Raw genomic sequence first — 23,854 nt, 5'->3', positions numbered from 1 at the left:
CGCACGATGTCATCTCGATCTGCTAGATCATGATAGTCTGCGGTTCGGCTGCTGGTACCGCATCCCGGCTTCACAGCTCAATGGGCCAGGAATACCTGCATGCATAGGCCTGTTGGTCAGGCAGATGAGTCGTGTGACTCCCTCACAGAGTACGTCTTCGCAGTCTCATGTCTATCGCACAAGGCTTCGTGATTACGTTGCGAGCTTCTAGCGGATCCCATTCCTCTTCTTCCTGGGGCGTCTCTTTACCTCAACATGCTTTGTCACTACCGTAGAGGTGGTACTTACTCCTGCTCTGCCATACACCCAAGACTTGTGAACCCAGCCGACTCGTGGTCTCTGTTACTACCCTTACCATCAGAACGATTGGAGGATCGTTCATTGTGGATTGTACGTAGGCTAGTGATCTCAGCACGAGGCAATAGCATGCCATATTGCCATCGATTGACGAGAGTGCAGGAGGTTGACTCGATGGTGTGCCAGGACCATTTGCCGTGTGCAAGGTGCGTTGTTCCAACCACGCAGATCAAATTTGCGCGGTGAGGGCCGAAGCCCTCTGTGGTCCATTACCCGAGAGAGACGATTCGCGTCAAGAGGCTGCGAGTGACTGTACGAACATCTAAGCACCCGCATTCCTCAATCACCGTGACACCCAACCATCTGCCAGCAGTGGTACCTATTTGTGGCGATGTCGTGCGGTGACTGTGCCCGTACCTATTCGATGAGGTTGCATCCATTGTCACTACACTCGCGATACAAATATGTACAGTCCTGTGAAACAAATATTCCCAAGTATTCCACCCAAAGCACATCCTGAATCCAATAAAACCATTCATTATCGCCTACTCCGAGTCTCCGCTGATTTCCATACTCTCATACGCCCTCCGAATCTTCCTCAGCTCCTCCTCCACCGCCCCCAGGTCCGCAGAGAACGCGTCCGTGATATCAGGGTCGAACAGCTCTAATGGTGAGTCCGAGTCGCTGTCGGACACATACACGTACTCGTCCTCCCCGTCGAGCACCGCGTCCTGGTACTTCATCACGAATTTCGTCTTCTGGGCGTGCAGCGTCATGTACACCCGGTAGCACGTGCGGTAGTACTTCTTCAGCGCCTCCACGTCGGGCGGGAGGGGCAGCGAGCGCGGCCGGAAGAGGGGCACGTACTTCGGCTTGGATGGTTTCGGCGGTCGCTCTTTATGTGGCGCTTCTGCCTTGACCTTAGCGGGTGGCGGACTCTCATCTTCGGACGATGTGTAAATGGGGGACTTCCGGTGCGAACGTGCATGGGATGAGCCGCGCTGCGGGTCCGCGCGCGACGTTGACGAAGACGACGAGGACGGCCGAGCGATCTCCACCTCTGAGAGACGTGACGGCTGACGAGCATGCGCGTCGCTACTCGGGCGCGTCAAGGGGCTAGCAGGCGACGCTTCCTTCTTGACCTTCACCCGAGCGATCGTAATCGGCGACGCTTCCTGCTTGACCTTCTTCGGGATGGGCGCGTCTCTCACCCTGCCGCGGCCCCGCTCCATATCGCTGTCCTTGTCCCAGCCCCGGCGGCTATCCCGATCGCTCTCCCGCTCCCGGTCTCGCTCATGCTCGCGTTCCTGCTTGACCTTCGTCTCAGCGACTCGGCGCCTCTTCTGATGCGACGCATCGCGGTCAGAGTAGTCGTCATCGTCATCTGCCACACGTTTGTGTTTCTTGAAGCTCCTCGTCGAGTTAGTGCTCGCAGCCAACTCGTGATTGCGTTCGACCTCTCGAGCTGCCTTCCGAGCAGCAAGAGTCTGGGGTGTGGCTCGATCGTCCTCCGTCTTCCGTTGCGTACCCGCCTTGGCAGTGGACCCGCTCGACACCTTCCGCTCCTGCATTGCTGGAGGGGCTATGGGCGGTGCGGGATCTGCAGCACCCGACGGAGGGGGCATAGCGCGTTTGCTCTGCCGGGCATCGACAGGGCCTGTCCTTTTCGGTGGCTGGGGAGGAACCGCAGGAGATGCTGCTCGTGGACCGGGCGTATCCTGCAGAGTCGGCGTAGGAGGGGTGTCGCTGCCGCTTGCCCGAGCCTTATAGCCCGAGCCTGGTTGCCTCCGCATGGACGGCCGTGCATCTGGGGCAGCTGAATCAACTGTTCTTTCCTTGCCCTTAGATGTGGTCGAAGGATGAACACTCTCGTCCTTCATCGGGATCGGGCCGTTCGCCTTCCTCTTCCTCGGCGCATCCGTCGTTTTAGCTTTCGTAGCCTTAGCCTCCTTGGTGATAGCACGTTTCGACTCGGGACGCGTAGAGTCGTCGGCCAACGGACGGCGTCCAACTGGAGTAGCAGGGCGGCTTTCGTCCTTGGGTTTCCTTATGTTATCCCAGGCCTTATGGTTTCGTGGCAGGTTCATGCGGTCGAAGACGGTCCTGGCATGCCTCGCTATCGTCTCCTGTTGTGCTGCCGAGAAGTTGTGCTCATATGGGCGCACTTCAGTCGTCCATAGTGGTACTTTGAGTTGCCAGACGCGGGGGCCTTCGTCGTCACTCTTCATCCCGACCTATACGAGAGCCAATTTAGTACGACTTGGCGCACACAACGTAAAACGTGCCTCTTCGAGTAGCTTAAGAAGAAATGCACGCTTCGCCTCGGTAGGCTGACCTCCTGCGATCCTTCGCAAGATGATGTCTTCCTGCGTAGATGGAATCGCGGCGAGTAAATGTATGAGACGTCCTCTCGCACCCGGGTCGGAATCCGGACCTAAGCGCGACGAAGACGCAGCAGCAGGCGAAGCCGGACGGGCCGCTTGTAAGTTTGTCGGGGTGGATGATACTCGGGGGGACGCCCCGCGAGTTGGCTGAGATGCACTTCCTGCAGAGAGGTTACGCCGGGCGGCGTCCGCCCCAACCGCCAATGGCTTCCGGAACATCGCCTGGGGGTCCCTCTTCTTCTTTGTGCCTGCTGCAGGCTTCCCGAGGTCGGGGGGCGTCTCGAGCAGGATCGTCTTACGCTCGGTACGCTGCTCCTCCGCGGCGCGAGTGCGGTCGCGTACCCTCTCTCCGACCTTCTCAAGCTCGGGGTTCACCATGAATTTCCCCGCGACGTGGCCATAGAGCTTCAGCGGGGCGTTAGGCTTGGCCGCCGACGTCTGTCGGAGGTAGAGCTCGTGGTTGGTTTCCGGCGCCGCGCTCATGGGGAAGAACGCATCGCCAACGTGAATGCCCTTCGCACCCCCGTTAGCAGGCAAACAGCAGTATACGAGGGCCACGTACCGGGTTATCCCCGAACTCAAATTCCATCCCCGTGTTGCCTCGACATGCCTCGAGAGCCTCGAGCGCCTCGGACGTCATTCGGACGAGCATTGCCTGCTTGGGCTTTGAGTATAGCACATCCCCTGGTTTGGAGAGTCCTTGTATGGACAATGTAGTCCCCTCTGGGAGAGGCATGGTTGCGCGCGTGCGTGTGGGTGTGCACTAAACCGTGTGTAGCGGTATGAAAGAGATACGTAGTCCCGTGTCGACCGCTGGTCGTCGCGACTGGTGTGTCGTTCAGCTGGTGTAGCTGGGAGTCTGATGTGAATCTGATGAGCTGTGAGGCCTCGCGGAGGGAGTGTCCTTCAACGGCGGAATGATGGTGGTGGGGAAACAAGCAGGGGATGGGTATGGCCACGGCCTGGTTGACGGGCTGCTTGCGCCACTGGCAGTGGCACAATGATCCAGATCGCGATCTGGTCGATAATTGCTTGGATCACACTCGCGGACTCCCAACTTTACCTCCGCTCCCTTATCTACCCGCTCGTTCAAGTTGGAATAACCAGCGCGGACGTAGGGGAGGTCAAAGGCAAGTGAGAAGGCCCGTTTACATAGTACCAGAAAGCCCTGGTCCGCGACAAAATGCTGCGCCAATGCATAGGCGTGTGGAGACAGCCTCAGACAGGAGGCGGTGAAACATACGAGCCAAGGACGCCGTAACTACAAGCACTGCCGAAACGGTCAACAACATGGAATGGAGGCTATTGAATCCGGTAACCAGCAACTAGCTAAAACACAATACATTCATACAATGGACCGGGTCCAAGATAGGAGACGTCTCAACAATAGATCAGCAAGCCTGCAGACCGCCTACAAAACAATAAGGGCCGCGAGAGTACCCAGGTTACATCATTAGTCACGGTTCATATCGTTCAACAAACGAAGGATGTTGATGACTGCCAGTGTTTCATCAGACATGTTCAGGATAAACTGTACTAGAGGAACTTACAGAGGTTGATGAAGCTAGACAAGTCACGATCAGCATGGAGATGTGAGTACAGAGCATTGGTACTTACTCGAGGTAGAGGCTAATCGCCGCCATGATGTATTCGTCCGGCGACAGGCGCTTTGTGATCTGGTATGTGTCGAAGACGACGTAACCACTGAAAAGCAAGCAGCCGCCACCAGCGTAGACCATGTCCATGGTGCGGCTGAAGGGGAAGAAAATTCCCACAACGCCTGTCATCACTGCAACAAAATGTAAGACGCGCCAACGCGTGAGCCGAAGGTACGGGACTCACTGAGCGCGACCAAGCCTCCGAACAACCATCCACCCATGCCAGAGAAGTCATACTGTATGACCAATCAACTTTGGGACTGGGGAAGGCCATTAACACACCAACCTTGGATTGCAGAGTGAACAGGGTCAGCCCGAGGAACACACCCACGGTAATCAACCTGTGCGCTATACTTAGTCATGCGCAGCGTCTCAGCAGCACAGTAACACTTACAAGGCCTGCACGACGACAGTGGGGTCGAAGAAGGCGACAGTGAACCCAAGAGTGAAGGCCTCGAGAAGAGTGAAGGTCGAGAGTAGAACCAGGTTGGCCGGGTGGCTATGGCGCTTCCAGAAGAGCAACCCGAGGTTGATGAGGGTACCGAACAAGGGCAGATAGAACGACCACAAACTGGATAGAGAGAAGTAAGAAGGGGCCAAAAGAGCGGGTCTGCGTCGCTCACTGTGTCTGGACCCAGAAGATGGCGTCAGGAGACTTGGAGATACCACCGGCGACGATTGTAGTCGCAACCTACCAACTCATGTCAAATTCAGCAATACCTACGTATTTGAGAGAGAGCTTACGATCTGACAGACTAGGGGAATGTGTTGTTAGCGAAAACGTCGCGTACGCGGGCAAACTGAACTCACACAAGATGGAGTAGACCTTCCTGACGAATGCATTCCTAATCTCTAGAGCACTCTCCGAGACTGTGGTACCATACTGCGGTGCTTTGTCAGAGGTATCTCTGAATGTAACCCCCGTACCAATACGCACCTTGAAATCGTCGGGAATATCATCGAATCCGGGCTGGTCGTAGATGCCACCAGGACCCGAACTCGGTCCGGCGGTCGGGCTCAAGAGGGGCTGTGTCGCCTCTTCGTCACCGGGCACCTTGGAGTACTTCTGGGGCGCACTGTACGCAGGCGGGGGCGCAGTATAATGATCTGTAGACATGGTGGTTGAGGGACAAGGCGTGACCGAAGAATGCGGAAAGCCGGGAAAGACTGGACGACGGCGGGCGCCTAGACACAGGTTGTGTCATATCTCGATCACGTGCTGGGGGATATTGGGACATATGGGCGCCTAAGCGATGCCCACAAGAGACGGGTCGCGATTCCCAGAGGATGCTTCGTCGCCATCCACGCCACCGAGCACGCTAGCGGCGTGTCAGCAATTCGCAGCACTGCATAAGCAGCTCGCAGGATATACATATAATGGCTCCCGAGCTACTCCCCGAGCAACTCGGACTAGACATGGCTGAGGTTCGCTCCGACTCGAGCTTGGACTCTGATCCCCTCCTGCCGCCAGAACACCGGGAGCGCGTACCCCCACGGCCGAATCCCCTGCCCAAGCTGCAGCTGGCTGTGGTGTACTTCATAAAGCTGATTATACCCATAGCGGGAACCCAGGCCCTACCTTATATCAATGTCATGGTTGCCGATCTCGCAAAGGCTGCGGGCGCAAAGACAGGGTACTACAGTGGGCTTGTGGTCAGTTCCAACCCGTGAGCACGCTTTCTGCGGCTGAAGCAGCCTGCACTGCCAGGGAAGCGCCCGATCTATAGCGCACCTACTGACCATCTACTCCTGGGGAAGGATATCTGGTAAATACTCGTGCGTCTACATCATAGTCTCCATTTAACGCATAGAAATACAAGATCGACATGGGCGGAAGCCTGTGGTTATAATTGGCACGGCGTTGACTGGATTCTTCACTCTGCTCTTTGGAATCTCGCGCACATTCCCTACGGTACTCTTGACGGTCTTCCTAGGTCAGTGCACTGTGCGCTCTTATTCGTATGTGTATCTGACGTTGTGACCTAGTCGGCATCTTCTCCGGCACAACCGGGGCTATACACTCGATAGTAGGAGAGCTCGTAGACCCAACAAACGAAGCGATCGCTTTCCCGCTCTACGACATCGTCTCTGCGGTTGGCTTTGCGGTTGGGTACACGACAGCCTTCTCTGTTTCTCCGTTCGTGATATGCTGACGTCTCTACGCAGACCACTCATAGGAGGCACATTCTCAGACCCTGCGACGCAGTTTGGAGGTCCATGGTTCGACACGCCCTTTTGGCGAACATACCCATATTTCCTGCCGAGCTTCATTACAGCTTCCATCGCAGCCACCGCTCTACTCCTCGCCGTCTTCGTCCTCGAGGAGGTAGGGGTGCTTGCTCCTCAATTCGGACCCACCACATTGATCTCGGACTCATAGACTCTTCCGGGAAGACGCGGCGCGCGCAAGGGCCCCATTCGCATCCATCAGGATGAAGAGAGTCCCATATCACCTGTGAGAGGACCCCGCACAGATCCTTTTGTTGACGCAAAGCCGCTGGGTGTATGGCAACTCCTCTCGATGCCCGTCATCCGCATGATCTGCGCTTCGAGCGGTGCCCTAGCCTACGTCGCGGGCAGCTTCAATACTGTGTTCGTTCTCCAGGCATACACACCCGTGGAAGACGGCGGCCTGGCACTCTCCGTACGTCCCCTCTGCACGCTTCCGGATGCCATGACTGACCCGCATGACCATGGCAGCCCTCACAAATCGGCCGCGCACTTGGCATCATGGGTACCGTCTCTATGTTCCTTAAGCTCGGCATGCCCTACCTCTTGCGGCGCTTCGGCACGCTCACCGTCTTCCGCTTCTGTATGCGCTCGTGGCCCATCACGTTTGCCTCGATGGCGATTCTCTCCATCGTGGCGAAGAAGGTGGAGGGCGTTGAGGGAGTCGTGACGGAGTGGGCCGCCGTGAGCTTCGTGCTGTTCCTCTCGCGCGTAGGGTGTTTGGCGTTCTCGTGAGTCTTGTTCATTGAGATCCAGAGAACTCTAGAGGCTGATGGGAACAAAAACGCTAGTATTATCATGATCCTGACGAAGGACCACACACCTGGCACATCTTCACTGGGGACGTCGAATGGACTGGCAGAATTTGCACAAGCACTCGCGAGCGTCTTCTCACCGGCCATCGTCAGGTAAGCCTCACCGGCCGCCGTAATTTCCGTCCTCCATTCAAAATCCCTCATATTTCCCACCAGCTCACTCTTCGCATTCTCATCTTCAAATCATATCCTTGGCGGCAACTTTTGGGTGGTCGTGACGGTTCTCATCTCCATCGGCTCTGGCTGGTTCGCAGAGCAGATGAAGCGGTATCGGGATGACTGATCTGTGGTCCGGACCTTCGCTGTACTCATTGTTGTACTCATAACCATCCTTTGGTCTTCTGTATCCTCGTAGAATGTGCTATGCATCTTTAGTTTACCTCAACTCGACATCGACATCGACGACCGACGACCAGCGGACAGCAGAGTAGCATGTGTTCATCATCATTGTCGTAAGTGTCGTGAACATTACAAACCCGTAGCATACTTTTGTCCACGCCCCTCCTCATTCAGCGGTACCTAAAGTACACGCTCAAGCAATCAATGGCCCGTCCGGCGGTACAAAGAGCGCATCGTACCCTCCCTGTTCGTACAAGTCGCGCAGATGCGTCGCGACGGGGTCGATGAGCGTCCGTAGGGCGGAGATCATCGCGCTGGCGGTCATCTGGAGGCTCCACGCGCTGACGACCTTGAGGCGGCGGTTAAAGTTCGCTTGGCTGACGTGGTACGCCATCGCCTCGTACACCTGTGGGTGCAAATGGCTTCAGCACTCGCAATCTCTCAGCAGCAAGGACTAGTGCCAACCTTGAGTGAAATGATATCCATCAAGCCAGCTGAAGAGCTTGTTAGAAGTGTTCCACCGTCGCGAAGTCAGATACGTACTCTCCCAGGGCTGTTGATAGGTGTCATCAGTATCATGACCATAGAGTTCATTTTGTAAGAGCACTGACCGTCCACGAGCCCTCAAAGTCGCCGAGAGGCTTCACGACCCTGCAGCGAATAGGGACCAAGGTGCGGTTCGCGCTGGATACCGTCATTACGATACACCACACAAGAGAAGAGCGCACTCACTTCATGAACGCGACAATCGGCCGCACAAGCGCATTGTTCGAATAACTCAGCTCGTTCGTAAAGATCGGCACCGCCGCCTTCAGGTCTCTGAACCGCAGGTCAATATCGATCACTACCTGGGGCACGTCCGAGTTCCCCGCGACCTGCTCCCGGTCCGACGGCGCGCTCAGCGGGGGCTTGGCGAGCTCGCGCTGACCGGGGATGCGCTCCGCCGTGACGGACGACGCGGCGGTGGTGATCGCGTCCGCGAGCTCGCCGAGGAACGCATTGATGGGCAGCTCCTCCGTGGGCCCCCGCGGGAACTTGATGTCGAGCACAGCATCGACTTTGCCGGAGGTGATCCAGGAGAAGGGACCGTCTTGCGTCGTCATGGCTTGCATGTGGTCGACGTTGAGGCCGTCCATCCTGAATCGTGACTGTGCTTGGTGGTCAGATTACCGACTTGCATGGAGAATGACTCTTGTGACCCACCATACGAGCCCATTGCCCGTCTTGCAGGTCTTGCTCCGTGGTACGCCCAATGCTCTGGGGACGGTGCAGGCTGAACAGACAGTTGTCGTACTGCCCTACAACGTTCTCCGCTGCAAGGAAGTCGTAGAATAGCCACTGCTTCCGGAAAGTACGGATATCGGCGCGGAAGATGGACGCAGTGAACGGACGGAAGTTGCCTGGCTGGTATACGGTGAGGAGGACGTCCTCTACTTGAAGCGATTCAAGCTCGAAGTCTCCTGGGCGTGCTTCATGCCTGAAGAGGGCAGGATCCAGTGGATGATCCGGGTCCCAGTGGACTGAACGACGGTCTGTTTTGGTTGTATAAGATGAAATGCGTATAAATGACAGAGGGAACCCTACCGAGTACACCTCGCACGCCTTTCATGACGGCGTCAACGACCAGGCCCTTACCTTGCCACCAACGCGCAAACGACAAGGTGACGTCAATCGAGTCCACACTGAGGTCGAACATAGTGTAATTGACATCCTCGTCTGCGTAGACGTGTACACCTTCGTCTTCATCTTCGTCCCCCGCAACATGGAATGAAGGATGGTTGCTGACATCATAGCCTACCGCGACTTTATGTCCGGCAGTGGACATGGCAGACTTCCTCTGTCTGGCTATCTCGGGGCCGTGAGGACCGCGGATAACGTATACGTTTTTGAACGAGATACGAGAGTCCTTCCATTTGGGAACAATAGCAGACTCGAAGATGATGGTAATTCCTGTCTCCGACGTGAGGTAGTCGCTGATTGCTCGTGCGACATATTCTGCAAATGAATCAGTGAAGCTTGGGATCGGTGTACGCTCCTACGAACCTTGCAACCTGAGACTGTTGATAGTCGCAAAGACTACTGAAAAGAATGTAGTTCTTGAAGGGCACTACGCTGAGACGAATACAATCAAGAACAGGGATTGAACTCACGTTCCGATAAATAGCCATATGGTTTGGCTCATGACAAACCAGGTTACGAACGCGGAGATGTCGTCGGCATTATACTTGCGAAAGGACCTGATGGTAAGCCATCGGAAGCGTATCCTCGCGCGCTGCCAGAAACCATTTGCGGCGTTGAGGAAGTCCTCGCGCGTTGGTCGATGATTGGGGAGTGAAAGTGCAATTCGCCGGAAGAATGGCGGATAGTTGTCATACTGATGAGGATTTGGCGGTTCCACCTTGGCACCAGGTTCGGACGAGGATGATACTCCAGCTCCCGCGGTTCCCCGCCTCTGCTCTGTCGCCTCGTTAACTCCCTTGCCCGACTGCTCCGCTCTCCGGGTAATTGTCCACGAGAAATGTCGGACGTGAAGATGTGCCTCCGAGTACTGGGAATCCAACCGAATACGGCAGTGCAGATGCGCATATTGACGGTGCTGAGCAGCGGCCGTCCTAGCAACAATTTGTTGTCGCGAGAAAAAGGCATGTATAGTGCTGTAGCGGTCGACCGCTGCAGCGGTATGTGCGCGACTAGAGTGATGAAGAAGAGCAGACCGGCATCGTTGCGTGACAGACATTGGCCCAGTCGGCGCAGAAGAGGAGGACGAGGAGCAAGAGCAAGAGGTGCTCGTGTGAGGCCTTGGACGGGTATCTTTGGAGAGCGACGGCGGCAAAACGGTCACGCCGTCTCAACGCGTCGCGCGTCCAGGACCTCCGCCACCCGCGCATGTCTTCTTCAACCTGCGTCTGTTGCGAGCCCACGGCCTGTTACGGACGAATGGCTAGGGCCTCTAAAAACTTGTACCTTCGGCATGTTCAATAACTGCATGGCGCTACGACCTGAACCTCAGTGTCAATATGGCACTCCAGTGTGCGTATCCAAGGGAAATGTATCGCTCTATCACATTCGTGGCATAGGAATGACAGCTAAAACCAAGTAAATCTGGTAACTACACGTCGATATACGGATGCTCATCGGATGCTACTAAACAACTGATCTAGGACAATACCAAGTGGACGACACGCTACGAATTGCTGCCAGTGCGGCAGTGGTAATACTCGAACCGGATCCGCAATTGTGCATGCGGGAGCTTGACTTCTAAAGGGGATAGGAAACATCTCAGCCAAGACGCGAAGGTCCAGCAATGGGGCGACCTTCCGAGTCGACCCATCTGTTGTACTGCGCCGCCCGCTTTGCCTCGGAAGCTACACCATTCAGGGGAACTGGGCCAGGCGCCGTCGCGTCGGCAGCCACGTCGCCCTGAACAACGTCAATGCGACTTGCCGACTCTGGGGCCGCAGGCGATGATACAGTAGAGTGGCTGGAGATCGTCGTTCCTACGTGAGGTTGGTCCATCACGCTCTGCGTCGACGAGAGAATACTGAGCAGATTGCTAGTGCCAGGTGTGACCGGCGCCATCGCCGTGAAAGTCTGCGTTATGCCGACGATGGTTTCGTATGCGAGGGGGTCTGATGATGCCAGTCTCAAGATGGCGTCAACGAGTTCGTGTGGTGCGACGAGGGGCGGTCCTACAGTCACGCGTACATCTGGGAGTAGGAATCGCGGAACGCCATCGGTTGTCACAGTCGAACTGTTGGCTGTGGCCACGCTGGCGGCTGGAGGAACCTGAGGCACTGGGGCCAGACCGGGGGAAACGTTACGACGAGGCGCGTCAGGTGTAGTCTGCGTTGCGTCGCCGTTGGGCTGAGGGGTGCTTGCGTCTCCAGCGTGGGTAGGTCCGACCTGAGTTGGCGAAGGGTTGGAGGTGTCCGCCACACGAGGGAACGGTTCGACCCTCACATCGAAGCTTCCAAGTTCGGCGCGGGGCGTGACCCAATGGCCGTCTGACAAGCCCAGCTGCTCGTGACGTTCCTGCGGGTAAGCAGACGTGCTCGCAACCGGAGCAACTTGCGGAACTGCAGTTGGACCCGGGGAAACGTCGCCCCCAGGCGCATCAGACATGATCTGTGCGGCGTCGCCATTTTCAGCCTCGTCATGGGCAGGGACCTGCGCAGGGATCTCGAGAGGTGGTGTGGGCGCGTCGGGGACTTCACGGGTTGCATCCCAGACGTTGACACGCGGGATTTGGGCCGGAAGTCGTGGCTCCTCCGGTGGATCTACCCTCGGAGGCTGCTGGCCGGCGTGAATGATTCCCCGTCGTGGTTCGTTCCGGCGGTTGGTTCTCATCCGCTGACGGGCAAGGTAGCGAAGGGAAACATACATGCATATCGAGACCGCTGCCAGTAGGTTTGACTGGCCTTGGGTCAGAACGGTACCTCGCCCATGGGTCTGGCTATCATTGTCGGGTAACACCGGATCCATGTTCGTCGGTGGTCGAGGGCAGGTGAACTGCACCTGCTGCAGATGTTCCAGTATTGAGAACGCAGCTGGCTCTACGAAGCCCGGTGGGTCCGTGGACGAGATGGATCGGATCACGTCTGCCTCGGACCGCAGTGCAACTCCATGATGGTCCTCGCATTCGGCGGCCGCCTCGAGTGAGCCGGCTTCGGTGAGTGAGTGGGGCGCTGCGTCGGTTTCGAGTGAGCCAGGCGAGAGGGGTGCTACGTTGGTCTGAGGCGGTGGTAGGGTACTGGACGAGGAAGAACTGGTGTCAAGCTCAGACGACGGAGGAGGCAACTCGGGTATACTGTGGGTTCTACATTAAGCAATGGCTCAGTTGATTTAGTGCACCACTCACCGATGAATTAGGAACTGTGAAATGGATCTGAAGGCCCGCGGAGGTACTACGTACTGAGCCCCTCGCAAGGCTACTGCGAGGTGGCGGCGGCCTATGCCAACGAGCCAGGGGCCATACCGCCCTGTTAAGGCACCAAGAGCTGCACAGGCAAGTATAAACATAGGCCTGAAGGCTGTCACCAAGCAGGGAGGAAGGAAGGCCTGGGGCCTGAAGGGTGTCCTAAGTAGGCGGAGGGAAGGGGGCGAGGGGAAGGTCTCTGAAGAGACGAACCAGGTACGCATTCCTTACATTTGCTGTCACCACGTCCCGTCAATGTGAAAGAACTTGTCACAGCCCAATCACTGCTCCGTAGTGTCGTGGTAGTGTGTACTACCATCCCACTGAGGCTAATGACTTACACTCAAACGCATAGGTCCCAAGACCTCCAACGAACCCAAACTTGGAGGCAAGGCTGCTGCTGGTGTGGGCGGCAGCGGCGACGATGCGCATGCCGGCCAGTCGGCACGCGGGGAACGACTCGGCGGCGGATCGCGCGCGACGCGTCGATGCGCCCCGACGCGCCCCGCACGTGCAGGCTTGTTGAATGTGATTCAACAAGTCGTGACTCACGTGTGTGGTGTGTCGAGGGCTATATAAAGCCTGTGCTCGCCCACTCGTCCTCACCCATCGTCCCCGCTCACTTCTCAGTTTCTCGCATCCCTCTCGCACCCTCACCCTCTCGCCTACCAGTCACACAAGCCATGCTTGTCACGCTCTATCTCCTGAAGGGCATCGCCGCCCTCAGGAGCATCCTGATCCTCACTGCCGGCGCCTCGGCTTCGTGGTACTCGCAGTACATCAACAGCCCGACAATTGGGCGCGGCCCGTTGATCATGGTAGTCTCCTGCATCCTGTCAGCTACTCTTATGTACGTGAATGTATTCCCGCTGGATTTGCATGGGAGCTGACGATGCTTCACTCTAGCCCTCTTCCGCCGGACGAGCCAATACTGCCGGAGTTCATTCAACTTTCTCTCTGGGGGATTCATGTGGAGGATGCGGTGTTGCCGCTGCGTTCAAGGGAGTCGGAGATGAGCCTGTCGGCCGCGATGAGCCCCTCTGGTATGTTCGACATTTCTATCTCCACCACACTGCGACTCAACTACACCCTGAGCAGAGTCCGACGCCCTTCCTACCGCGATCGACGGTTCTGCAGTTCCCAACACCAGCAGTGTGCCCATGTCTGCGGCTCCAGCGGTCGACGTACCCGAGCTTAACTGGGTGATCCCCGAGGTGCCTACCATCCGAGGGTTCAAAGCCAAGGCAACGCAGCCTGACTCCGTCACCTACTTTGGCGACTTATACACTACTCGATTCGAAGTTTATGAACACAGCCTCATCTGGAACAACGCACTCCGTTCCGCGGCATCTGAAGGCGATGTCGTACCGCCGTTGTGGCGTTATAGATTTCCCCTCATATCGTTCCGGAAGCTCTGCTTGAGCAAAGGAGAGTACCCGTATGCCGGGCATTTCCACTTCTGCCTCATCTGGGCCATGCGGGCCTCAACGTTGGTCGTCATCCTCTGGGACACGCTCCTGACACTGTTTCCTGTGCCGCGGCACGTTCTGGCTGCCTGCCGGAGCTGCAGGAACGCCCTTCGCCGTATGATCATTGCTCGCCGCCAACGCGAGTTTCGTCGGTTGCACAACAGGAGATGACGTGGTTCATCAGATCTTGCTTGTACGTATCCACTTATTCTTAGCTTCCTTGTCACTGACAAGCAAGGCTCAGGTCCGTCCTGGAGGCGGTCCGCGACGTCTCGGTGTAACCACCATCTCCTTCGGTTTTGGTCTGGTCCGTCGACACTGGTCGACATAGCATCCAACAACACTCGCGCACACGGTCCGCTGGTGACTCCTCGCTGACGCACTGGCACCGGGCTGATCCTGGTGGTCTTCCCTGACCAGTGCGATCTTGTTGGTGCCGGCTCGTGCACAGCCGTTGCTAACAGACAGCAGACTCGCTACGCAGACCTCGGCGCGCCCTACATCCTATCTCCCCAGTCTACGACTTCTTCCTCGTTATGTGGCTCACTCGTCTCGGTTTACTTCACCTCTCGCCTCGCCTCGGTCTCCATCTCGATCCTCGCCTGTTCCCACCCTCGATTTGTCCTCGCCTGGTCTCTCTTCCTCGATTCTCATCTCGTCATCTCTCGCTTCTCCTCGGACCTTATCGCGCAACGTCGACCTGCGCCCTTCATCATGTCGCCAACGCCTCTTCTCGATCAACATATGCGCAAGACTCACGGAACTACCACTCCGGCCCAAGTCTCTTAGCCTCGTCTTAATCCGATCACCACTCGCCTCTCGAGCCAATGACCCAAAATCACCTAGCCCTCTCGTTCCCGTCCTCTTACGCACCCGGCCCTCCATTCGCCTCAACTGCAAGTCACATCCACCCCTGCGTGGACACGCCTATGTGGCTTGTCTCTCGCGTTAGTCTTCCCTTGCCTGGTCCCGTCTCACCTTCGCATGCCACCTCGCAAACGCCTCGCCTCGTCTCCTCCCGCCTCGTGCCCTCCCAGATTCCTTGTGCGCTATCCCGTACAGCTCGCATCATCCTTGTCCGCTCTCATCGCTCTCGTCGCCTGTCGCACCCCAATCCGCGTTCACTGTCATCTCGTTGTGCTCATCTCATCCCTCGCCGCATGCTTTCATCATCACGCGCTCTATCCTTCAACGTCTTTCAGCTCGCATTGACCTGTCCTCGTCCGCGTCTCCGCTGTCCAGCCCGTCATGCGCTCCCCGTCACGTGCTACATCGCCAGTCTTCGTCGCCCTCCGCGCTACTCCGCCAGTCCCTTCGCATCATCGTCGCATTCGGAGGCTTCCTCGTCTTCCGCCCGCTCATTGGACTTCCAACCAACTTACTCACGTCGTCCCTTCTCACAATGGCCTCGTCTGTGCCTCCTTGGTAGTCTCTACCGCTCCCGGCTTCCATTGTCGGCCTTCGTCTTGTCTCGCCTCATGCCCCGGTCTCCTGGTCCTCAAATTCGAAACGGCCTCTTCCGATTCCGGTTAGATTTGTATCGTGTCTCCCTCTTGTGTCTTGTCCTCTGATGTTTCTTTGTGTCCGGTTCCTACTGTATCATACTGTACGAGTAGTAGTCTCCTAGGACAGGGACTGCACTCCAGCACCGGACGCGGTGTTGTAGTGCAGTTACTGCCCTTGCACGGGGACAATGGTTGTATCACTAGTATGTAGCCTTAGCCTCAAATAGTACGTCCATTGGATTTGTAGATTGGCAACGGAAGCTTGAAACCAACGGGCCTCTGTCGATCGAATGACGCGTGCAAGAACTCTTAGGCCAGTCATCGGAACTCGCGGCAGTGCGGTACGTACAATAGTATATACAGGAGCATGATGCCTATCATCCCCAAGCCCTCCGGCCCCGTCTCTTTCTGTGCTTCTCACACCAGGACGACTGCTAGACGGTTGTTATACCGACGGGTGTTTTCTATGACTGGACGTAACGTCACGGTAGACGGGAGTGTGTACTCGACAGACTGGAAAGACCAATCGAGACTACAGTAGCGCTATGAAAGTACAAGGGGAAAACGGGGGAAAGGTGGGGAAGCCTTGGAGACGTTTGAACGTTTGAACGCCTGGGGGAGGTCAGTAGTATGATACAATTATATGGTATGCTTCCAACGGGCGCTCACATCGGGTGCGTCAAAATAGTGGGGAAAAGCTTGGGGTTGGCTCAGGGTCCCTGCGACGCGATCGGACGCGTCCCCAATGTGTCACGTGATCGTGTCAAGGCCGACACTGGAAAGGCTGAACAAGTTCTGAAGAGGATCCTCCATTGACAGCACTTGAGCGCGTCTTCCACATGCACGCGTCCTTCACCGCAGATATGCGCCTCTTCGCCAGATTTTCAACGGGTGCCCTCCTGCCGCTCGACCACCATGGCCTTCGAACTGAGGATCCTCCGCGTCGGCTATGCTCTGTTAGACAAGGTACGTAGCCGTGCATCGTCCGCGAACGCTGAATGTAAAGTCCATCATCCATAGGGCTTGGTTCCTGATATCTTGATCCGCCTCGCTATACGCTGGTTATGCAGCCAGAGGATACGTGAAATCGACCATGGGTCCTTCGAAACGAACTATTCTGCGAAAATGCGCTGGATTGAAGAGGTCCGCGCGAGAGATAGCATTGCCGACCTGACAAAGAAGGCCAACGAACAGCACTACGAGGTATGCCACGAATGCATCGGTTCTCAGGGCTTATGCTCACTGTGTACTCAGGTGCCCACGAACTTCATTCTGTCCTGCCTAGGACCATACGCCAAGTATTCCAGCTGTCTATACCCAACGGGCAAGGAATCTTTAGAAGAAGCGGAAGTGCTGATGCTTGAGAGCTATTGTGTGAAAGCGCAGCTGGAGGATGGAATGGAGTTACTCGATCTCGGCTGTGGTACACATACGACTGGATGAGCGGATGTATCGGTTCAGCTGACGACACGCATCTAGGTTGGGGAAGCCTGGCGTTGTATCTCGCTCAGGTAAGCATTGCGATACGCACCTACACGACACTGAACGACCACTTTTATAGAAGTACCCAGGATCGAAAATCACCGGCCTGTCGAACTCACGTACTCAGAAAGAGTACATCGAATCCGCCGCAAGGTGGCGAGGGTTGCACAACATCAACGTGTGTACCTAGATCTGATTTGTTGCTTGAATCACACACAGAGACTCCGGGAAAATATTCCAGATCGTCACAGCTGACATCAATGACTTTGACTTCAGCGAGGGAAACCAGTGAGTACGACCCATGTGTCTACGCGCATATATGCACTTGACTGGCTCACTTGCAGGTTCGATCGCATCCTTTCCATCGAGGTAAGGACCTGGGCGTCGACCCTGTTGCTCGTCCAGTCGGCTGAAGTCGTTAATTAGATGTTCGAGCACATGAAGAACTACAAGACGCTTCTCAGCAAGATCACGTCCTGGATGCGCCCGGAAGGCCTGCTCTTCGTGCACATCTTCTGTCATCGCTCTATGCCATACCACTTCGCTGGGGATGACGGCTGGATGGCGACACATTTCTTCTCAGGTTTGCTCTGCGCCGCTTGACCCGCGTATACCATGTTGACCATCTGTAATAGGTGGGACGATGCCTTCGCACGACCTCCTGGTAAGTACACTTCCTACCGTCAGCGTCAAACAATCTCTGACTCGGGGGAACAGTTGTACTTCCAGGACGACGTCACGCTCCTGCGCAGCTGGTACGTCAATGGTCGACACTACGCTCGCACTTGTGAGGACTGGCTTGTGCGACAAGACGCAAACGCTGCCACAGCCATCCGATACCTCGAGCGCGATGCCTCAGAAAAGGGCGTCGGTGCGGAGGAAGGACGCAAGGTGTTTTATCGGTAAGTAACGGATTTGCAGTGAAGGCTGAGCCAGCCTCATCGCCTGCGATACGGATAGTTTTCGTGTATTCTATATGGCCTGCGCGGAGCTGTTCGCTATGAGAGGTGGAGAAGAGTCAGTCCACGACGAGTTATGCATGTTGGCTCAGTTCTTGCTCATGTCGTCCTGCATCAGGTACGGGGTAGGCCACTACCTGTTCAAAAAGCGGGTATGAAGATATACCACGGAGTCGACGAACGTGAGATATGCACAGGGAATTGCTGCCCTCTTCAATTGAAAGAAAGCTAAAGTTCATGATATTCATCACAATGATACAGCGTGCGGTATCCAGGTAAGCACCCTCAGGTCGACTTGGTGACGTTCCCCGTGACGCCTTGCGCGGCCCCCGTCACATTCGTCGCAGCACTCGTCACGTTCTGCGACGTCAATGGGAGCGTCGGGTCTGGCCTGCGGTTGCTGTCCAGCTCGAACAGGGCGTCGTTCTGCCACGCCTGCACCGGGCTCGGAGTCGCGAGGTTGTTAACCGTCGTACTCGGCGCCTCCGGAAGCAGCGCGTTGAGGTCCATCATAAATGAATGTCGCTTCGACTTCTGTTTCGTTGGGGGCTGCTCTGGGGCAGTGTCCATCGTGTCGGTGGTGTAGCCAGGGCCAATGGGAAGGGGCTCCGTGTCCATGGATTTGCTGTAGGTCGGTTTGGCCGCGGAAGACGTGGCTGAAGCGGAGGATTGGGTGTCCTGCAGTGCGTCCATTGGGTCGGAGGCCGCGCCGAGTGCCTCATGAAAGACGTCTGACCCCTCCATCCGTGTCGCTCCAAGTCCCTGTATGCCACCGGATACCGCTTGCATAGGCGTGGCTGCGCCCAACGGCCCACCCGCCGGTGCACTGGAGGGCTGCGCGGCGGCCTGGGCGGTCTTCATCTGGGCTGCCTTCATCGCCTGTGCCTTCTTGTTGCGCCGCACGAGGAGCTGCGGCGCGCCACCGAACAGGGGCTCGGTCATGCTGTTATTCGTCGGGTCGTAGTTGTTGATGCGGATCTGCCGCCGGAAGAAGCTCGACATGTCGACGGGGAGCGCGGCGGGGCTCTCCATGTTCGAGAGGCCCGGGACGTGCTTGTCGACGGCGGAGATCCCGGGGACATCGCTGTCCGCGTTTGTGCCGCGGTGGCCGGAGGGCCCGGACGTGGGCGCAGGCGCGAGATTGCGAATCTCGGTGGGCGCGACGAAGCCGACGGTCAGGGTGACGAGTTCGGGGATCCGAATGACCGTCGACGTCGCCAAAGGGGCGGGAGCCGCAGAGGCAGGAAGGGCTGCTGCAAGCGAGAGACAGATGATCACGGACTTGACGATCATGCTTAACCTGGGGGTCAGTCAATACGATGTGGAAGGCCCGGCGGTGTGCTTGAAGTATCCGTTGCTTGAGCTTGGTCGTTGAAGGAAGTCACCGACGAGAGTATGGCAGTATTGAAGAAAAGGGTTGCTTGCCGGCTCACAAGCTTTATACCAGAGAATGTCAGCCGGAGGCTGGCAAGAACACTCCCTCAGGAACGCGGTCGAGGCTGACAACTCGGGCCCTGCAATCATGACTGATACGCGTTACCTACCTTTGACCGTATGGACAACACTGGAGAGGCCGGTGGCCAATCTACTCTGAGTCTACCACGCACAATATGGGATTCGCTATGTATGGTACCAGCTATTTTAGCCAGTGAGCAGCGACCAGCGACGTTGTGATTCAACAGACCGTGTGATGGCGGCGCGTCAGTTTAAGCATTGTTGCAGCGTACATCAAAGCGTACAGCGGCTGTGTTGTTATTGTGGATGGCCTTGAGGAGCCTCGCATACGGAATCCGGATCATGGGTGGGAGCAAATATTGAAAGCGGATGACAGCAACGACGTGGCGCTGTTTCTCGATGTCGAGAGCTGTAAGTAGGTTTCCCTTTGAGCCGGAGTTCAGCGACAGGCCGCCGTCTGCGGCAAGCAGTACAAGACATCCCCGTTCTGGTGTACGGTGGGCGTGGTCGACGGTCGTGCAGCGGAGACAATGTGCAGCGCGGGATCACGTGGGTCGCGTCGCGTCGCGTGTGTGGCGGGCGCCAAGGGGCAGCTATTGTTTTCTTCGCGGGCAAGAACAATGGCCTGCGCTGCTGCCCACACAATGGGCCCTCCTCAAATAGTCCACCCTGGCCTCCGCAATGCCTGCCCGCCTTTCGAGGCTTCTTCTCCCCTCTCGCGCTGTCGACGACCCATAGACTCACCCTCTCGCTGTCGCCGGTCGACTCTCTGGCACCCATGTCCGCCACTCACGCCTGGAACGCTCCTCCGCCCGTTTACGACGCTCGTTCGCCCACTGGCCTCCAACCATACCTTGAGCTCCCACACCTTCTCTCTCTGACATGGCTTGCCTACCCCATCCTCTCTCTGCTCTTCGTCGCATTCCGTCTCCAGCTTTCTGCCGACTCGGCGCAGTCGAGCGCTGCCAGTGCGAAGTCAGACCTCCTCGCCGCATGCCAGGCTGCACAGAAGGCCGCCACATCTGCGGCGAGCATGCCCCGGTACCTCGCTGTCATGACCAATAACGGCATCGCGGACGCTGTGAACGATACCATGAACGCTGCACGCGAGGCACTAGTGCTCACCCTAACCGTTATGGAGGCGATCATCAATTTCATCGTCGACATGTATCGTTCCACGTTTCTGTGCTTCCTCGAGCTGGTTGTGCGTGGCGCGCTGTCTCTCTTAATCGATGCGGTTAATGAGGTGAGTCGTTGGTTGCATTGCTCTGACCAGCAGTCTCACAAGCTACCTGCGCCACGCATAGATCAATTCATTTCTATCCAGCACCTTCAGCTCAATACGCTCGTCGATCCAGAGTGACGTTGGCGGCGTGAACAGCGCTATACAGGCTATCGTGAACAAGGTCAATGGCTTGAAGGTGTTCGGTACGATTACCGCCCCGCAGCTCAGCATCCCGGCGCTGTCCTCCCTGCAGAACGTCACACTTCCCAACGACTTTGAAGAGGCTCTCGTGAAGCTTAATGACTCCCTTCCTACCTTGTCCACGCTCAAGAGCGAGCTTGATGACCTGTAAGTGCATACATTCCCTGGCGCGAATACGTCTGACAGCCCACCAGCATCGACACACCATTCGAGCTCGTCAAGAAGGAGATCAATGTTACCTTCGCCAATCTCACTTTTGACCGCGCCGTACTCCCCGTACCGCAGCAGAATGCGCTCAGCTTCTGCGACGACATGGACACATCCTGGGTGGACGACGTCGGCACGGACCTTGTCAAGGTGGCGCACATCGGAATCATCATTCTCATCGTCCTCGCTCTACTTTTGGTCGGCGCGAACTGCTTGTTCGAGTGGTACAAGTGGCGATGCTTGAAGAACCACCTGCAATACACCCGCGATGCGTGGACCTCCGACCCTACAGCGTACCATGGCGGCGTCTCGAAGTTTGGCACACCCCTGGTGGACATGAGCGACCACAATCTGCTCGTGCTCTCCGCAGATTCGCAGCATCCGCACCTCATGAAGATCGCCAACGCAATCGCGCGTCTCTTCCGCCTCTCGCCTTCGCAGTATGTCAACCTGCGCTGGTTCATGCACTACGTCTTCCATCCCCCAGCCCTCGCATGCTTCCTCATCGGGTTCTTCGGCCTGCTCTCTGTCGAGATCCAGCTGATCGCCGTCCGCCCGATCGCGGACAAGTTCGGTGACCAGGTGTCCGCAAGTGTGTCAAACACCGTAACCCTCATCGGCACGTCCATCAACGGGAGCATGTACAACCAGAGCGCAGCCTACGCAGACTCCATCAACACGCGTGTCGCGACCGCGCAGTCGTCAATCAGCGGCGGGCTCATCGGCTGGATCGACAACTCGACCGTGACGCTGAACAACACGATCAACGCGTTCTACACCGACCTGCAGAACGCGGTTAACAGCGTGTTCAACGGGACGGTCATGCAGAGCCCCGTCGACGAGTTCATCAAGTGCTTCATCGGCTCCAAAGTCGAGGACCTCGAGGAGGCGCTCACGTTCCTCCACAACAACCTCAACGTCACGCTCCCGACGGTGAACCAGAGCGTGCTCGTCCTCTCGCAGAGCGACATCAGCGAGATCACCCAGCCCGTCGCGGAGGCCGCCGTCGGCTCGGGCAACGGGAACAGCCAGGGCATCGTCGGCGACATCGTCGACGCGTACATCAAGTCACTCAAGGGGGAGCGCATCATGTTCGCCGTGTTCATGGGCCTTTGGGCTTTCGTCGTCCTCATGGCGCTCGTGATCATCTTCTGGCACTCGTATGGCAAGCGCTGGGTCGAGGCCCACAAGCGGCGCAAGTGGGAGCGGGAGCAGCGCCGTGGTGTCGAGGGCCTGATTGTACCCTTCCGTGACATGGACCCTGGTGGCGCTCAGCATACGGACCCTGAGATGCGCGACTCTGCGGTGGTCATGGACGAAAAGAAGAGTGCCGGGGAGGCTCCCCCGGGCAACTTCCTCGATCACGAGTCATCCTCGGGAGGCCAGCCTGGTCGTTTCACGCTGTGGCTCACTGCTCCTACGCGGTTCTTAACCTTGGGCAAGCGAACGATTGCCCGGGAGAATGCAGGTAAAGACGAGGAGAAGACTGCTGTCCTTGCGATGCATGACGAAGCCAGGCCAGAGCAGAACAACACCCGGTTCACGCGATGGTTCAGCACGAAACGTTCTGGGAATGCACAGACCGACTCGGCGGACGAGCCCGCGGAAGAGAAGCCGTTGACCCGCGAGCGCACCCGTCCTCCGCTCACCATCAACGTCTCCTCCGCGTCCGCTGCCGAGTCCGACCACACCACTCTCGCACGGGAGAACGACGCCCGCCCGACGTCGGCATGGTCTGTCTCGCCCGGCCCACCGCCAAAGCTTCCCTGGATGACGAAAATCCTCCCGACGAGCCGTGTTGGCCTGCCGAGCAACCCCTACCTGAAGCGCAAGTCGCAGCACGCGGTAGTCATCACTCCGCCCGGTCCCGGTCCCGCGTCCGAAGCGCAGGCCGTCATCCACATCGCCCCCATCCCCCTGCACCACGCGTTCGTGCGCCCGCCGCCCACGCCTCCCACGCAGGTCTTCCAGCCGCTCCAGCCGCCGCCGCGCTACCGTGGCCCGCGCCATCCGAGCCTCCACGTGCAGACGCAGCCCACGCCCTCGCCGCAGTACCTCCAGGCGCAGCCGCCGTCCGCGCTCGACCCCGACACCTCGACGCCTGTGACGCGGCTGCTGGCGACGAACCACGCGCGGCACTCGTCGATGGCCGTCGACCCGTTCGTGACGCCGTTCGACGACGAGCACCGCGCGGCACCCGAGCCCTCGCCCCGGACGCCGGTGATCACGAACCCGTTCGTGGACGACGACCCGTTCGTGGACAGGCGCGAGAGCAGCAGGCCGGAGGGCGGGCGCAAGCTGAAGCGCGCGACGAACCCGTTCTATGCCATGGCTCTTTGAGAGAGCATGGCTGATCTTCACTGTTCATAATCGAGCTGTAGCTCGTCTTCTCTCCCCCTTTGTTTTCTCACGACCCACATCCTTGCGGACCTCTGGACACGACTGCTCACTGACGGTTTAATCTGGCTATCGACCTGTTATCCCCTCTACGACCTATCACCACGCCCACACTGTATCCTTACCTACGCTCTGTCCAGGGAACCCGAGCACTGTAGCAAACTGTAATTACTACCGGCAGTATAGCCTAATGTTTTCATAGTAGTTGCATCCGAATGCGAATGCAGATCGTTATCACAGCGAAAGCGGATTGTGACCTCGTCTGCTCTAAGCTCGACAAGTCACAGAGAATTCATTTGCTATGTCCGACGATGAAA

The 23,854-nt window shown here is 57.3% G+C and overlaps 10 protein-coding genes across 10 annotated transcripts; 5 read left to right on the top strand and 5 right to left on the bottom strand.

Moving 5' to 3' along the window:
- Positions 1–719: 719 nt before the first annotated feature.
- On the bottom strand, positions 720–3,761 carry C8Q71DRAFT_831617 (uncharacterized protein). Its single transcript, XM_047926375.1, has 3 exons — positions 3,244–3,761; positions 2,583–3,194; positions 720–2,531 (listed from the first exon to the last, which is right to left on the bottom strand). Exons 1-3 carry the CDS (start codon positions 3,415–3,417, stop codon positions 843–845), a joined length of 2,475 nt encoding a protein of 824 aa, XP_047781030.1. The 5' UTR covers positions 3,418–3,761; the 3' UTR covers positions 720–842.
- Positions 3,762–5,498, bottom strand: C8Q71DRAFT_748783 (UPF0005-domain-containing protein). Its single transcript, XM_047923165.1, has 10 exons — positions 5,277–5,498; positions 5,150–5,222; positions 5,084–5,094; positions 4,963–5,030; positions 4,734–4,910; positions 4,626–4,680; positions 4,524–4,575; positions 4,299–4,470; positions 4,232–4,245; positions 3,762–4,178 (listed from the first exon to the last, which is right to left on the bottom strand). The coding sequence occupies exons 1-10, from the start codon at positions 5,454–5,456 to the stop codon at positions 4,135–4,137; spliced, it is 846 nt and encodes a 281-aa protein (XP_047781029.1). The 5' UTR covers positions 5,457–5,498; the 3' UTR covers positions 3,762–4,134.
- Positions 5,499–5,755: 257 nt separating this feature from the next.
- On the top strand, positions 5,756–7,666 carry C8Q71DRAFT_704252 (MFS general substrate transporter; the record flags this gene model as incomplete). The annotated part of the gene is made up of 9 exons (XM_047920370.1): positions 5,756–5,992; positions 6,048–6,105; positions 6,160–6,273; positions 6,326–6,449; positions 6,506–6,665; positions 6,720–6,983; positions 7,040–7,299; positions 7,360–7,476; positions 7,540–7,666. The coding sequence occupies 9 exons, from the start codon at positions 5,756–5,758 to the stop codon at positions 7,664–7,666; spliced, it is 1,461 nt and encodes a 486-aa protein (XP_047781028.1).
- Positions 7,667–7,757: 91 nt separating this feature from the next.
- C8Q71DRAFT_748774 (mitochondrial distribution and morphology protein-domain-containing protein) lies at positions 7,758–10,548 on the bottom strand. The gene is made up of 10 exons (XM_047923164.1): positions 9,873–10,548; positions 9,766–9,818; positions 9,307–9,717; positions 8,926–9,254; positions 8,455–8,870; positions 8,334–8,406; positions 8,266–8,275; positions 8,188–8,216; positions 7,962–8,128; positions 7,758–7,902 (listed from the first exon to the last, which is right to left on the bottom strand). The coding sequence occupies exons 1-10, from the start codon at positions 10,457–10,459 to the stop codon at positions 7,893–7,895; spliced, it is 2,085 nt and encodes a 694-aa protein (XP_047781027.1). The 5' UTR covers positions 10,460–10,548; the 3' UTR covers positions 7,758–7,892.
- Positions 10,549–10,693: 145 nt separating this feature from the next.
- C8Q71DRAFT_748773 (uncharacterized protein) lies at positions 10,694–11,912 on the bottom strand. The gene has a single exon (XM_047923163.1). It carries the CDS (start codon positions 11,842–11,844, stop codon positions 11,002–11,004), a length of 843 nt encoding a protein of 280 aa, XP_047781026.1. The 5' UTR covers positions 11,845–11,912; the 3' UTR covers positions 10,694–11,001.
- A 1,408-nt stretch (positions 11,913–13,320) lies between these two features.
- C8Q71DRAFT_722248 (uncharacterized protein) lies at positions 13,321–14,277 on the top strand (the record flags this gene model as incomplete). Its single annotated transcript, XM_047921514.1, has 3 exons — positions 13,321–13,487; positions 13,544–13,680; positions 13,736–14,277. 3 exons carry the CDS (start codon positions 13,321–13,323, stop codon positions 14,275–14,277), a joined length of 846 nt encoding a protein of 281 aa, XP_047781025.1.
- A 354-nt stretch (positions 14,278–14,631) lies between these two features.
- Positions 14,632–15,828, top strand: C8Q71DRAFT_504604 (uncharacterized protein). Its single transcript, XM_047919003.1, has one exon. It carries the CDS (start codon positions 14,934–14,936, stop codon positions 15,675–15,677), a length of 744 nt encoding a protein of 247 aa, XP_047781024.1. The 5' UTR covers positions 14,632–14,933; the 3' UTR covers positions 15,678–15,828.
- Positions 15,829–16,427: 599 nt separating this feature from the next.
- Positions 16,428–18,259, top strand: C8Q71DRAFT_748762 (S-adenosyl-L-methionine-dependent methyltransferase). The gene is made up of 12 exons (XM_047923162.1): positions 16,428–16,577; positions 16,632–16,814; positions 16,866–17,034; positions 17,091–17,122; positions 17,173–17,271; positions 17,335–17,381; positions 17,438–17,462; positions 17,520–17,676; positions 17,729–17,757; positions 17,811–17,995; positions 18,054–18,110; positions 18,171–18,259. Exons 1-12 carry the CDS (start codon positions 16,527–16,529, stop codon positions 18,208–18,210), a joined length of 1,074 nt encoding a protein of 357 aa, XP_047781023.1. The 5' UTR covers positions 16,428–16,526; the 3' UTR covers positions 18,211–18,259.
- Positions 18,260–18,274: 15 nt separating this feature from the next.
- Positions 18,275–19,711, bottom strand: C8Q71DRAFT_504567 (uncharacterized protein). The gene has a single exon (XM_047919002.1). It carries the CDS (start codon positions 19,343–19,345, stop codon positions 18,338–18,340), a length of 1,008 nt encoding a protein of 335 aa, XP_047781022.1. The 5' UTR covers positions 19,346–19,711; the 3' UTR covers positions 18,275–18,337.
- A 394-nt stretch (positions 19,712–20,105) lies between these two features.
- On the top strand, positions 20,106–23,779 carry C8Q71DRAFT_831605 (uncharacterized protein). The gene is made up of 3 exons (XM_047926374.1): positions 20,106–20,753; positions 20,815–21,080; positions 21,128–23,779. Exons 1-3 carry the CDS (start codon positions 20,286–20,288, stop codon positions 23,478–23,480), a joined length of 3,087 nt encoding a protein of 1,028 aa, XP_047781021.1. The 5' UTR covers positions 20,106–20,285; the 3' UTR covers positions 23,481–23,779.
- The last annotated feature ends 75 nt before the right edge of the window (positions 23,780–23,854 follow it).

Source organism: Rhodofomes roseus, assembly GCF_022264815.1.
Source record: "Rhodofomes roseus strain CIRM-BRFM 1785 chromosome Unknown C8Q71scaffold_6, whole genome shotgun sequence".
NCBI classification, from domain to species: domain Eukaryota; kingdom Fungi; phylum Basidiomycota; class Agaricomycetes; order Polyporales; family Fomitopsidaceae; genus Rhodofomes; species Rhodofomes roseus.
Note: the sequence above shows the minus strand (reverse complement) of the source record. Positions and strands in the feature narration are given on the sequence as shown.

What these genes read in the sequence shown, in the direction of transcription:
- C8Q71DRAFT_831617 (XM_047926375.1), bottom strand. Translation starts at nt 3,417, where the DNA reads ATGCCTCTCCCAGAGGGGACTACATTGTCCATACAAGGACTCTCCAAA. An exon ending in TTGAGTTCGGGGATAACCCG is followed by an intron (nt 3,195 to 3,243) that starts GTACGTGGCCCT and finishes GGGGGTGCGAAG; the next exon opens with GGCATTCACGTTGGCGATGC. An exon ending in TTCTTAAGCTACTCGAAGAG is followed by an intron (nt 2,532 to 2,582) that starts GCACGTTTTACG and finishes GCTCTCGTATAG; the next exon opens with GTCGGGATGAAGAGTGACGA.
- C8Q71DRAFT_748783 (XM_047923165.1), bottom strand. Translation starts at nt 5,456, where the DNA reads ATGTCTACAGATCATTATACTGCGCCCCCGCCTGCGTACAGTGCGCCC. An exon ending in ATATTCCCGACGATTTCAAG is followed by an intron (nt 5,223 to 5,276) that starts GTGCGTATTGGT and finishes AAAGCACCGCAG; the next exon opens with TATGGTACCACAGTCTCGGA. An exon ending in ATCTTCTGGGTCCAGACACA is followed by an intron (nt 4,911 to 4,962) that starts GTGAGCGACGCA and finishes CTCTCTATCCAG; the next exon opens with TTTGTGGTCGTTCTATCTGC.
- C8Q71DRAFT_748774 (XM_047923164.1), bottom strand. Translation starts at nt 10,459, where the DNA reads ATGTCTGTCACGCAACGATGCCGGTCTGCTCTTCTTCATCACTCTAGT. An exon ending in CAACAGTCTCAGGTTGCAAG is followed by an intron (nt 9,718 to 9,765) that starts GTTCGTAGGAGC and finishes ATTCATTTGCAG; the next exon opens with AATATGTCGCACGAGCAATC. An exon ending in CCGATTGTCGCGTTCATGAA is followed by an intron (nt 8,407 to 8,454) that starts GTGAGTGCGCTC and finishes GACGGTATCCAG; the next exon opens with CGCGAACCGCACCTTGGTCC.
- C8Q71DRAFT_748773 (XM_047923163.1), bottom strand. Translation starts at nt 11,844, where the DNA reads ATGTCTGATGCGCCTGGGGGCGACGTTTCCCCGGGTCCAACTGCAGTT.
- C8Q71DRAFT_504604 (XM_047919003.1), top strand. Translation starts at nt 14,934, where the DNA reads ATGACCCAAAATCACCTAGCCCTCTCGTTCCCGTCCTCTTACGCACCC.
- C8Q71DRAFT_748762 (XM_047923162.1), top strand. Translation starts at nt 16,527, where the DNA reads ATGGCCTTCGAACTGAGGATCCTCCGCGTCGGCTATGCTCTGTTAGAC. An exon ending in GCTATGCTCTGTTAGACAAG is followed by an intron (nt 16,578 to 16,631) that starts GTACGTAGCCGT and finishes CATCATCCATAG; the next exon opens with GGCTTGGTTCCTGATATCTT. An exon ending in GTTACTCGATCTCGGCTGTG is followed by an intron (nt 17,035 to 17,090) that starts GTACACATACGA and finishes ACACGCATCTAG; the next exon opens with GTTGGGGAAGCCTGGCGTTG.
- C8Q71DRAFT_504567 (XM_047919002.1), bottom strand. Translation starts at nt 19,345, where the DNA reads ATGATCGTCAAGTCCGTGATCATCTGTCTCTCGCTTGCAGCAGCCCTT.
- C8Q71DRAFT_831605 (XM_047926374.1), top strand. Translation starts at nt 20,286, where the DNA reads ATGTCCGCCACTCACGCCTGGAACGCTCCTCCGCCCGTTTACGACGCT. An exon ending in TAATCGATGCGGTTAATGAG is followed by an intron (nt 20,754 to 20,814) that starts GTGAGTCGTTGG and finishes CGCCACGCATAG; the next exon opens with ATCAATTCATTTCTATCCAG. An exon ending in AAGAGCGAGCTTGATGACCT is followed by an intron (nt 21,081 to 21,127) that starts GTAAGTGCATAC and finishes ACAGCCCACCAG; the next exon opens with CATCGACACACCATTCGAGC.